This window comes from Podarcis tiliguerta, assembly GCF_965153285.1.
Source record: "Podarcis tiliguerta genome assembly, chromosome: 1".
Taxonomy (NCBI): domain Eukaryota; kingdom Metazoa; phylum Chordata; class Lepidosauria; order Squamata; family Lacertidae; genus Podarcis; species Podarcis tiliguerta.
Window position 1 is genome coordinate 8,887,243 of NC_139534.1, and position 12,295 is coordinate 8,899,537.

General features: G+C 44.4%; 1 protein-coding gene across 2 annotated transcripts; it reads right to left on the minus strand.

The window, feature by feature from the left end:
• Positions 1 to 642: 642 nt before the first annotated feature.
• Positions 643 to 11,861, minus strand: ICOS (inducible T cell costimulator). Of its 2 annotated transcripts, none has more exons than XM_083402992.1 (6): positions 11,516 to 11,861; positions 9,584 to 9,631; positions 8,088 to 8,408; positions 6,229 to 6,371; positions 3,572 to 3,663; positions 643 to 1,476 (listed from the first exon to the last, which is right to left on the minus strand). In XM_083402992.1, the coding sequence occupies exons 1-5, from the start codon at positions 11,571 to 11,573 to the stop codon at positions 3,589 to 3,591; spliced, it is 645 nt and encodes a 214-aa protein (XP_083259118.1). In that variant the 5' UTR covers positions 11,574 to 11,861; the 3' UTR covers positions 643 to 1,476; positions 3,572 to 3,588. The 2 variants fall into 2 exon arrangements, with proteins under 2 accessions (XP_083259118.1, XP_083259117.1); XM_083402991.1 differs by having other exon boundaries at positions 6,229 to 6,374; positions 11,516 to 11,849.
• Positions 11,862 to 12,295: the final 434 nt, after the last annotated feature.

Consider the following 12,295-nt stretch of genomic DNA (forward strand, 5'->3'; position numbering starts at 1 on the left):
TTAGGGTTTGGGGAAGTGGAGAACAGGAAGGTAAAGGTAAAGGGACCCCTGACCGTTAGGTCCAGTCGTGGACGACTCTGGGGTTGCAGCGTTCATCTCGCTTTACTGGCCGAGGGAACCGGCATACAGCTTCCGGGTCAAATAAAAACATCCTGAAGGTCCCAGGCCTCAGAGAGGTTAGACTGGCCTCAACTAGAGCCAGGGCTTTCTCGGCTGCGGCTCCAATCTGGTGGAACGCTCTGTCACAAGAGACTAGGGCCCTGCGGGACCTGACATCTTTCCGCAGAGCCTGCAAGACAGAGTTGTTCCACCAGGCCTTTGGTCAGGTCCCAGCCTGACTCCCTCCTCTGGCAACCTGCACAGAATCTTGCTCAACGGTTGCCATTAATTTGACTTTAATTAATTTTTATAATGGAATGTTTTTAGAATGTTTGATTATTTGATTGTTTGATTATTTAATTGTTGTTAGCCGCCCTGAGCCCGGCTTCGGCTGGGGAGGGCGGGATATAAATAAAATTTATTATTATTATTATTATTATGTGGCCAGCAGGACTAAGCCGCTTCTGGTGAACCAGAGCAGTGCATGGAAACACCATTTACCTTCCCTCCACAGCAGTACCTATTTATCTACTTGCACTGGTGTGCTTTTGAACTGCTAGGTTGGCAGGAGCTGGGACCGAGCAACGGAAGCTCCCCCCGTTGCGGGGATTCGAACTGCTGACCATCTGATCGGCAAGTCCTAGGCTCTGTGGTTTAACCCACAGCACCACCCGCGTCCCTAGACGGAGAACAGGAAACCTGCCATCAAAAGTTTGGGGAGGAATTTGACGTCACACTCTTCCAACTGTTTCATCAGTGAAAGCTTTTCTGACAGAATGATCCCCCTCTCCCCCCCCCCCCCGTGCCATGCTGGGAGGTCTCCCAATTCTCCGGAGCATAATTCAGGGAGGGGCTGGGGGTGCCCAGAGCAGGGAGGAGAAGTAGAAGACCTGTGGTGCAAGCGAAAGCCCTTGCGTTGGCTTCTGGTAGCATGCCAGGTTAGTTGAGTTCGTCCCTCTCATTTGTTACAGGGATTATTTGTGAGGGCTAAACTACAGTTCCCAGGATTCTTAGAGAGAAATGTGCTTTAAATATATAGTGCACACACAGTCCTCTGGTTAGTTGAATCCAGCCCTGAAAGCCTTGCTTTCTGAATAGCTGAAGAAAGAAAATCCCTTCAAAAAGCAAACACAGACCCATTAAATTTGATCAATGCAGTTTGGGCATGTTCTGGGTGCTTCGTACATGAAGAATGGTTTGGGCAAGATGCAACAGGAAAATGAGGCTGCAGCATGAGAAGTTTTCTTCTTGAGCGGATGTCAGCAAGTGACCACAAGGCCCAAACTGAGCACTGCAAGGTGGACAGAGGTTTCTTGTTCAGTGTCCTCTCTCTGCTACGCTCCAGAAGCCACGCCTTAAACTGAAGCTCTGAACCACCTGGAAGAAATTAAAAGGCCCTGTGACATAAGGATCATAGCTGTCAACTTTCAGATTTGAAAATAAGGGACCAGCAGCCTTGAAAATAAGGGACCAGCAGCCAAAATAAGGGATTTTAGTCAACCAGTTGAAAGGGACCAGATCATTTTGGAGAGCAGCGCCGGTTTTTAGCCCTTCGTTTCCAGAGGTTGCTGCTCAAGACACCAGCCGATGAAACACTGCAATTAAATAACTACAAGCAGCAGCCACTTTTCGTGCAAAACAAAGTCCAAGCTACAAAGATGCTGCTGCAGTTCTGTATCTTTTCTCTTGTGCTCCATCTGCAGCTCTCAATAGCATCAGGTGGGGCAGGAGGAGGGGGGGAAATAGCGCCCAAAGTAAACCCGCAGATCAGACCATCTATGCTAGTCTACCACTACAAATCTATGGGAGAAGCGCTTGCGGTCCTTCCCTTGTAGCCCTTGGAACACCTGCCCACGCCTCCGCCTCCGCCTCCTCCTCTTCCTCCTCTCTCTGAACTGCTTTCTCTATGGTTGCCCTTGCTCTCCTCTCAAGGCTCCTCAGCAATTCATAGACCATGCCAGGCTGCCCATCTCATCTGGGTCCTTCGGCGGCACACGAGCGGTGGTGACGGGCAGAGGGGAGGCCCCAGGCAGAGACGCTCAGTTCGGCGGCCTTGAGGAGGATGGCAGTGGAAGGGCCCGAGGCTCCCACCAGTCCCGGCGGGGAAGGGCTCCCAGGGGCCGAGGCTGGTGAGAGGAGGCTAGAGGAGGGCGGGCCGCGCAGCCAAGCAACACAGTTGGAGCCTCTCTCCTTCCTGGCCGGCAGGGAGGAAGGGAGAGAGCTGCTTCCTTTGAAACCCGGGAAATTTAAGGGACATCCATCAATAAGGGATAGCAGCGGGACATGGCACTGGGATAAGGGACTGTCCCTCCAAATAAAGGATGCTTGACAGCTATGATAAGGATCTAAAGTTATTATTTCACCTGACTGACCAAAAATAACATCCTCTCCTCAATTAATTCATGAGACCATTGTTTAATAAAATGTTAGAAGTAGCAGCTAGCATTTGGGTTTCTCTCAGTTTCTCATTTTTACAGTCTTAAGTTCAGTCCTTCACATTTCCATGTCAGCTTGTGATTTCTTCATTTCTAAACAAGTCCTCATGAAAATTCACTGGCATTTTAGTGCCAGTCTCTGCTAAGATGCACATCCGTGTATGCTATTTTGCCTATTGTACACATTTTTGCAAAGCGGTTTTCTGCAGCACAGTGCATTCTTTTGTTATTTTCACTAATGCATCTTTGTAGAGGTGACTTAGCTGCAGAACTGCATTGCAGAAAGAGGAGGGAAGAAGTCAAGTTAAGATTATTGTAAAACTATTGAAATTTATATAACTGAAAATCATATATGTGTGTGTGTGTGTGTGTGTGTGTATACATATATATATAGTGGTACCTCTGGTTCGCCAGAAGCGGCTTTGTCATGCTGGGCACATGACCCGGAAGCTGTCTGTGGACAAATGCTGGCTCCCATGGCCAGTAAAGCGAGATGAGCGCCGCAACCCCAGAGTCGGTCACGACTGGACCTAATGGTCAGGGGTCCCTTTACCTTTATTGCAGATTATGCAATGGGGCAAGCTCTTTGGCACGAGAGCCTTTCGCATACAGTGGTACCTCGGGTTAAGTACTTAATCCGTTCCAGAGGTCCGTACTTAACCTGAAACTGTTCTTAACCTGAAGCACCACTTTAGCTAATGGGGCCTCCTGCTGCCGCCGTGCCGCTGGAGCACGATTTCTGTTCTTATCCTGAAGCAAAGTTCTTAACCTGAAGCACTATTTCTGGGTTAACGGAGTCTGTAACCTGAAGCGTATGTAACCCAGGGTACCACTTCCAGCTCATGTCTGTGTATTGCTTTGCAGGGTTGTGCAGTTTTTTGCAGCCTTTACGGGGGGGGGGGGGGAGAGAGAGAGAGAGAGGCACATGCACACAGATAGAGCCTGGTACACAGAAAGGTCCTCCCGGGAACTAGGGGGGAACTAGGCTACTCCCACTGGTCCATGGTCCATGCGCCACTGATAGTATTGTGTATTACCTCTGAGTGGTGGGTTATTAGATGGGCTTCACAGCTGCCATGGACATGTATTCATTGTTGTAGTCATGAGAGCTCGTGACATGGCGGCAAACCTGGAAATAGAAATTAAAGATTTTAGATTGCTGGTTTCCATCTACAGTGCTACCTTGGTTCTCAAACGCTGAAAACCCGGAAGTGTTCCGGTTTTGGAACGTTTCCTGGAAGCCAAATGCCAGAAAAAACGGAGGTACTCTTGATGCCTGTTGCGGAAGAAGCTGATGCGAGCACTGTCAGAGAGGAGGTTTTTTTCCTTCAATCTGGATGCCAACAGTTCGGCAGAGTCCTTTGACAAGCTGAAGTCGTGAACTAGATCATTCAACTCCTTTTGGGAAAATGGATGTGGAGCATCATCTTCAAGAACCACTTCTTCTTCTTCATGTCCTTCAACACTGGAGGCATCTTCGTCACTAATGTCAGGAAGTTCTCCAAAGATAGGCACTGGAATTTCATCACAATGAGCTACAGGATGGCGTGCCGATTGAAGATCAGGATACTTCGTGGGCCGGCTGCCCCATTAACTTAGTTTTGATCCCCCAACTTTATGCTTTGCCACACCAATTTATGGAAGATTTCGAGGTTTTATGACTTCAAACTGATCCCTTTTTGACATAATCGCCCAGAACTATTGGACCTGAATACTTCTTGTCATTAAAATAATCATTTCCAATCAAAACAATTATTCGACATGGCATTTTACCCCCACCAACTTCTTCTAAAATGCTCCACACAAGCGTACATGTGAACAAAAAAGTAAAAAAAAATTACATGTGTCCATAGCTCAAAAACTTGACCTGATTGAGCAAAACCAATGTGATTTTTGGATTCAGCGCATCAGATTTGTCCTAAACCAACTGAAAAAAAGCAGACAACAAATTTGTTGTTGACCAGTGTTATCGCTTTCATTTTATGGCTCAATGGTCTCGTTAGATAGTAAAATCCATGTTAAATTGCTGTTTTAGGGGTTGTTTTTAAAAGTCTGGAACGGATTAATCTGTTTTGCATTACTTTCTTTGGGAAAGCACGCTTTGGTTTTGGAACGGACTTCTGGAACGTATTAAGTTTGAGAACCAAGGTACCACTGTATATCCATATAGACCAGGCAGGCGTCTCCTGATTCGCTGCTCAAAGTGGGCCAGGCCTGCATATAGATATGGCTATGGTTTCAACACACTTAACTTTCCCATCTTAGGTTTTCTACGGTTTGCTAAAGCTACGGTTCATCTCCAAGGACCAATTCATACATACATTCAGATTGGTGTTGGGATGGATGAACAATGTTACTTGTGAATGTCCCATTCCATCCGTCTGTCTTTTTGGCCTTGTGTACGCAAATCAGGAAGCTGGTTTCAATGGAAACTTCCTTGTGTACGTACACAATCCCCACCCTCAAAAAAAGGGGGGCACCTGCACTAACATCTACATGTTAGTCTCTATGTGGGGCTGCCCTTGAGACTGACCCAGAAACTCTAGTGGGTGCAGAATGCCACGGCGAGACTCCTTACAGGGTCCTCGCTGCGAGATCACATTCACCTGGTGCTATACCAGCTGCACTGGCTCCCAGTGGAGTACAGGATCAGGTTTAAGGTGCTGGTTTTAACCTTTAAAGCCCTATACGGCCTAGGACCCTCGTACCTACGGGACTGCCTCTCCTGGTATGTCCCACAGAGGAACTTATGGTCTTCAGATAAAAACATCTTGAAGGTCCCAGGCCACAGAGAGGTTAGGCTGGCCTCAACCAGAGCCAGGGCTTTTTCGGCTGTGGCTCCGATCTGGTGGAATGCTCTGCCACAAGAGACTAGGGCCCTGCGGGACTTGACATCTTTCCGCAGGGCCTGCAAGACAGAACTGTTCCACCAGGCCTTTGGTCAGGGCACAGCCTGACTCCCTCCTTTGGCAATCTTCACAGAATCTCTAGCCCAATGGTTGCCATCAATTCGATTTGAATTAATTTTATAATGAATGATTTTAGAATGTTGTACTATTTTATTGTTGTTAGCCGCCCTGAGCCCAGCTTCGGCTGGGGAGGGCGGGATATAAATAAATTATTATTATTATTATTATTATTATTATTATTATTATTATTATTATTATGTCACCTTATGAAGGAAAAACAAGATGTAACCAGGCCCTGAGGCCTACTTTCAAACAGGAAGAATCCAAAATGGACTTGGAGGCACTTTGCCAAGTTGAGTGGAAGAAGAAATAAACTAAATTCACTGTCTTTTCACCAAGACCGCTCAAATGACTTCAGAGCTGGCCAGGGCACACTGGTTATTTGTTTCTCCTTTGGAAGGAAGCAATAAGGTGGATTGCTTCCACGGGTCGTTTTTGCTGATGTTCACAAAGTTTTCCCCCCTCTCCCTTTCATTGAGCTCCAGGTCTTTAAATCGATAAGCAGCTCTGTCTTAGAGAAATTGAAAGTAAACTGCTGTCACCGGTGACTGAATTCCGGTCGTAAATAAATGGCTCAAATTTGTTCATCAAAGCAGTTTCCATTCGACGTGCTAGGTGTGCTAGGGTGTTACTGACTCTGCATCTCGCTAACGAAAGCCCAAATGTCGCTCCATCTCGCAGGGACAGGTTAGGAGCCTTTGAAGAAGGCTGTTCAGATCACTTACCACATTTCTCAGGCAGCAGGCTGTGAAACAGAAGATGCAGGCAACAACGGAAAAAACAGTGAGCCCGATGAGTATCCATGATGCAGATTCTGAGAACAAGCAGGAAACTTCTGAATCTTCTGAAACTTTTGAATCTTCTGCATCTTCTGAAAAAAAAATATAAATAAATAGTTTTTATTAGATCTTCGGGCCTAAGATCAACCACTATTGTCTGTACATTTTCTTTCTTTCTTTCTTTCCTTCTTTCTTTCTTTCTTTCCTTCTTTCCTTCTTTCCTTCTTTCCTTCTTTCTTTGCCAGTCTTCCTTAGCCCTAGTGACTAGGGATGGAAGGATCTGCCATTTCATTTTATGATGTCTCCAATCTTAAACTCAGTTCTTTATTTTAAAAATCCTCATGAAAATCCAACAGCCTTACTAAATGCATACTAAATTTCTCCCGGGCGGTTTCGACTAATGTACACATTTTTTTCAAGCAGTTTCCCCTAATTTTGTATTACTAATATAGTCATTTTCATGCCAACTTTCCCCTGATATATGCATCTTGCTAAACATTGTTTGACAGAAGAACTGCATCAAAACATTCGCTGAAGTGCAGATTTCAAGCGATGGCTTGGAATTTGGTTGGAGCATGGTTTTGGGAGGTGTGAATTCAATCAATTCGCCTTTAAATGCAAACTGAATCAAATTTTCACTGCACCTCTACCAGCCACACCTATCCCTCATGAGGGTAAGGCCACAGTCACAGATGGAGGGAAGGGGGAAGAAGAAGAAGAGAAGAGTTTGGATTTGATATCCCGCATTTCACTCCCCTTCAGGAGTCTCAAAGCGGCTAACAATCTCCTTTCCCTTCCTCCCCCACAACAAACACTCTGTGAGGTGAGTGGGGCTGAGAGACTTCAGAGAAGTGTGACTGGCCCAAGGTCACCCAGCAGCTGCATGTGGAGGAGCGGGGAAGCGAACCCGGTTCCCCAGATTACGTGACTACCGCTCTTAACCACTACACCACACTGGCTCGCACACCACACTGGGAGGCACAGAGAAAGTTGTAGAACTCGCCACCATCCTAGTCTCATGAACCTTGGGGGAAATGTGGCAGTTTTCCTCACAGCACAGTAGATCTGACTGGTAAATTCGAATTGTAGGTTTACCATCATAATGCCACACTGCCCCCAAAAAACAACACATTAATAAGCAAAATTCTCCACCTCATATATCACTTTTTTAAAAAATGCAGTATAGAAAGCCTTCTATACTGGAAGGGTGATTTAACTTTCTAGACTTTAGGCATCTTAAAAAGCAGAGACATCACCTTGCCAACAAAGGTCTGTATAGTTAAAGCTATGGTTTTCCTAGTAGTGATGTATGGAAGTGAGAGCTGGACCATAAAGAAGGCTGATCGCCAAAGAATTGATGCCTTTGAATTCTGGTGCTGGAGGAGACTCTTAAGAGTCCCATGGACTGCAAGAAGATCAAACCGATCCATTCTTAAGGAAATCAGCCCTGAGTGCTCCCTGGAGGGACAGGTCCTGAAGCTGAGGCTCCAATACTTTGGCCACCTCATGAGAAGAGATGACTCCCTGGAAAAGACCCTGATGTTGGGAAAGATGGAGGGCACAAGGAGAAGGGGACGACAGAGGACGAGATGGTTGGACAGTGTTCTCGAAGCTACCAGCATGAGTTTGGCCAAACTGCGGGAGGCTTTGGAAGACAGAAGTGCCTGGCGTTCTCTGGTCCATGGGGTCATGAAGAGTTGGACACGACTAAACAACAACATAAGGTGTATCTGTTATCACAGATGAATGACCAGCAGGGCTCTCATTTTTACACCTAGACAACAATGATAAAGCAGTCTACTGACCTTGGATATATAGATGTTTTTCAATTGTTTCGCAGCAATGAGGGACAGGAGCATAGATTTCTAGGCAGCTGATGTAAGTATCACTATGTTTGCTTTTCAAATCTCTGAGAACAAATGATACTTTATCACCCGAATGCACTGGATTACAAATCTCACTCCCTTTAATACGTGGGTTCCCTTTTTCTACGTAGAGATCACAGACTTTTTCTTTGTGCTGCCCTCTGAACAGTTTTATATGGAAGATGTCAGCACTGTGTGGCAAAGGGCAGTCAAATGTGAAGTTTTCTCTCGGAAATTCATCATTGGAGGCAGTAAGATTCCCTGGAATTGGAGAGAGAATGAAATTGTTCACAACAAGGATATAGAAGAAAAATCCCATTGGAAGTACAAGCAGCTGTTTCCTTCATCTCTTCTTCTATTTTATTTTATTTATTTTTTTAAGAAGAACATTTGAGGAAAAGAGGAAGAATAAAGAAGGGAGTTATGCTCTTTCTAGACACCCAATCCCTGATGTTTTCTCTGGTCTTATAACATGAGCATCATGTGCTACCATAAGCAACAGGAACATCTATGCCCACCTACAGCCAGGATACCCAATAAGATGGACTACAACTCCCATAAGCCCCAACTAGGATGACCAGGGATGATGAGAGTTGTAGTCCACAAAATCTGGAGGCAACCATCTTGGCCAGGGGTAGGCAACCTAAGGCCCATGGGCCAGATGCGGCCCAATCGCCTTCTCAATCCAGCCTATGGATGGTCCGGCCTAAGGATGGCCAGGGACTGAGCGCGGTCATTTGATGACCCAGTCTGAAGGCTGCAAACTTGCAGTTTATAAATGTGATGAAATACCAGCCAAAACAGTTTATTCTGAACAGATCTTCTGGATGATATCTCAAAGTTTAAAACTGGCTTGGTCAGATCCTTGTCCATGGTTATGAATCTTCTTAAATCATGTTAAGTGCAATCCAGCTCAGAATCCGGCATGCTTAATCTTTGTTGATTTCAGTGGTGCTTAAGTATACAGTGGTACCTCAGGTTAAGTACTTAATTTGTTCCGGAGGTCCGTTCTTAACCTGAAATTGTTCTTAACCTGAAACAACCCTTTAGCTAATGGGGCCTCCTGCTGCCGCCGCACCGCCAGAGCATGATTTCTGTTCTTATCCTGAAGCAAAGTTCTTAACCTCAAGCACTATTTCTGGGTTAGCGGAGTCTGTAACCTGAAGCATATTTAACCTGAAGCATATGTAAGCTGCGGTACCACTTTACATGCATACTGGATCGTAATCCTTTGCCCCAATCCCATACACAGGCTGCTTTAATCCCATTTACTTTGCATGAGATTTAAACAGCCCAGCATGATACAGGATTGTAGACATCATTTCTTTCCTCTAAATTTTTGTATCATTTCTCTAGATCCGCAACAGTAAAAACAGAAATAAAGTTTGGCATGCTAGATTGATTCCATCCAAGCATCCCCCCCAAAAAGTATGTACCTTTCAGCGAAGCTCTGCTGGATGCAAATGATGAACAGGAGTCACCACCTAAAAACAAAACGGTATTTTTTTTCACCCATGGAAAACATTTCTCATTCTGCAAACATTGTGTGTTAATAAGTAGTATTAATAAGTAGCAGGAATCTCATTGTCCAACGTGGGTCTCAAACTCACAACACCGAGATTGTGAGTCTCATGCTCAACCTACTGAGCTATTTGGCAGCCAAGAGGGAAACAGAATTCAAGAGGATGTACTATTCACACAAGCCCTTTGTCCTCCACCTGCTGTTCTCAGGTGCCTTGCTCTATATAAGGGTAGATTTATAGACAGCTTGTAGGGTTGCCATTTGTCCTCTTTTTCCAGGACATGTCCTCTTTTTCATGGGTAGAGTCGTCATAGTGATCCATAGTTAAAAGTAAAAGTTGGCAGATGTGAGAAGTTTTGCTCTTCAAAATATGGCAACTCTATTTCTGTTCTCTTGTTGTTTTTGTCTCTTTAAAAGATTAATAAAATATTGATATTTAAGAGAGTGTGGTGGGTTGGGAAGTGGGAAAGAGCCCTGTCTGATGTCCCAAAATTCAGTTGCTGAGTCGGGCACATGAACTCCTCATGTATTTGTTTATTTCTTTGTTTAAAATGCAATCATGCCACCCTTCAGTTGAAGCCAGCTCCCAGAAGAGCTCACAATATCAATAAGAAGACATAAAATTTGATAGTGGGATTTAAGACAGCAAAGAGAGAAGAAGAGTGAGGTGATTTAAAACCAGCTCAAATGACATGTTGGAAAGCCTGACCTGAAAGGCACCAAGTTTGCTACCAGGTGGGTCTCCCGTGAGGAGACATTTCATGGTGACCTGAGAAGACCCTTTCTGCTGTCTCACATGCCCCACCTCAGAGGCAGTGGACCTGAGAGGCAACTCTGAGGAATATAACATTGGGACAGGCTCCTAAAGTAGGAGGAGGAGGTCTTTCAAATATCTAGCTTCCAAGCACGAAAGGTAAGCAACAACAGATATGTTCTGAAGTAAGTGGGAAGGAGTCACTGTGTTTTTATTAATTTGAAATGTATTGAACAAGCAAGGGATACCTACTGAAAAGCAACTTTTCACAGGAGAACTTATTGCAAAAATCAGAGAGAACCACACTAACCATGTGCACACATCACACTTACTTAACAAAAGAACCGACATATTGGAAAGGTCATAAGGGATGGGGAGCTATGCCACAATTGGAAACCCAAAAAAGCTGTATTTGTCTGGAAGGTGTCTAGCTACATCTTCAAAAAAAGGACTTATTTAGTAAGACAAAAAAATCTGCTCAACTTGACCTCTAGACAGCCAGATTTCCAGAATCACTAATTAGATAATGAAATATTTGACTACCGCTGCTTTTTTAAAACTAGAGTTGGTTTTTAAAGCATTGTTGAAGGATAGGTTTATCAATATGCGTCACATAAACAGATAAAGGTTCGCTTTCTTTGTATATGAAAAAGGGGGGGAAATACATTACTTTTTTGCCTCAAAAACCACAGGAAGCACCAACTGATGATGGCAGAAATCCACCCATCCTTTGAATTTAAGCAGTGGTTCCGTTCAAAACTAACGTATTTCCATGTAAAAAACTGTTGTTTTTATTTATTTTTAATTTAAATTTATATACCGCCCTTCATCAAAAGATCTCAAGGCAGTTCACAGAATAACATACAAAATAAAACGCAAGAAAATAATTAAACCAAAACGACAAAACAATACCCCCCCCACTTCCCACAGAGACATTTAAAAGACTGATGAAACGTTCACCATGAAAGTTAAGGTGCCTTTTATTCACCAAGGCTTTCTGACCAGGGTTCCTCTGCTACCTCTTCCCTACACAACCTTCCACTAATAAATTGATCAGTAAATGGCTGCCGGGAGACTGTGGAGATCACTTACCATGAAGAGGCTCAAAGTAGAAGCAAAAAAGGCAGATCGTCACAATATATAGCTTCATGCTTCTTGAAGGAGACACTGAAGCTTCTCTTTTGTTCTATTTTGAGGGGAAGAGGTTGAACCTTTAGAACAATTAGGGCTCCATTCCCTTTGAAATCTTCAGTGGTTAGAGGAAGGCAACTTCACCGTCTAGAAGTCATCTTGCATTTGCCAAAATATCTCACCACCTTTTCATTAGATCCCACACCTTCGACACGTCACCACAGAAGGTCTTCATTATCCATCCGAGATCTGTGGTGGTTTCCCCAGTTCATTTCTTGGTAAGAACACTGAGCTTACAATTATCAGCTTATGCTGATCTAAAAATGAATCTTTATCATGATGATGACAGCATTTACGATGCAAATCTTTGCCTTAGTGCTGTAGTCCTCTGGATAACCTCACCCTGACCCTGTGTATGGAAAATAAAGTCTTAGAATGGCCGGAGAAGGGAACCTTTCCCCCCCCCCCAAAGGGAAATGAAGAGGACCCAGGCAACTACTGACCAGTCATCTTGACGTCAATACCAGGAGATATCCTAGAACAGATAATTAAACAGTGGGTCTGTAAGCACTTAGAAAAGGATGCTGGTTTTACTAAGAGCTAGCTTGGGTTTCTCAAAAAGAAGTCATGCAAAATGAATCTCATTTCTTTCTTTTGATAGAGCTACAAGCTTGGTGGATCAGGTGAACGCTGTAGATGTAGTGTATTTCTGTTTCAGGAAGGCTTTCGACAATGTCTCCC

Coding starts and splice junctions, on each gene's coding strand:
- ICOS (XM_083402991.1), bottom strand. CDS start 11,573: ATGAAGCTATATATTGTGACGATCTGCCTTTTTTGCTTCTACTTTGAG. Junction 8,409..9,583: donor CAGCAGAGCTTCGCTGAAAG/GTACATACTTTT, acceptor CTCCAATTCCAG/GGAATCTTACTGCCTCCAAT. Junction 6,375..8,087: donor AAAACATCTATATATCCAAG/GTCAGTAGACTG, acceptor TTTTTTTTTCAG/AAGATGCAGAAGATTCAAAA.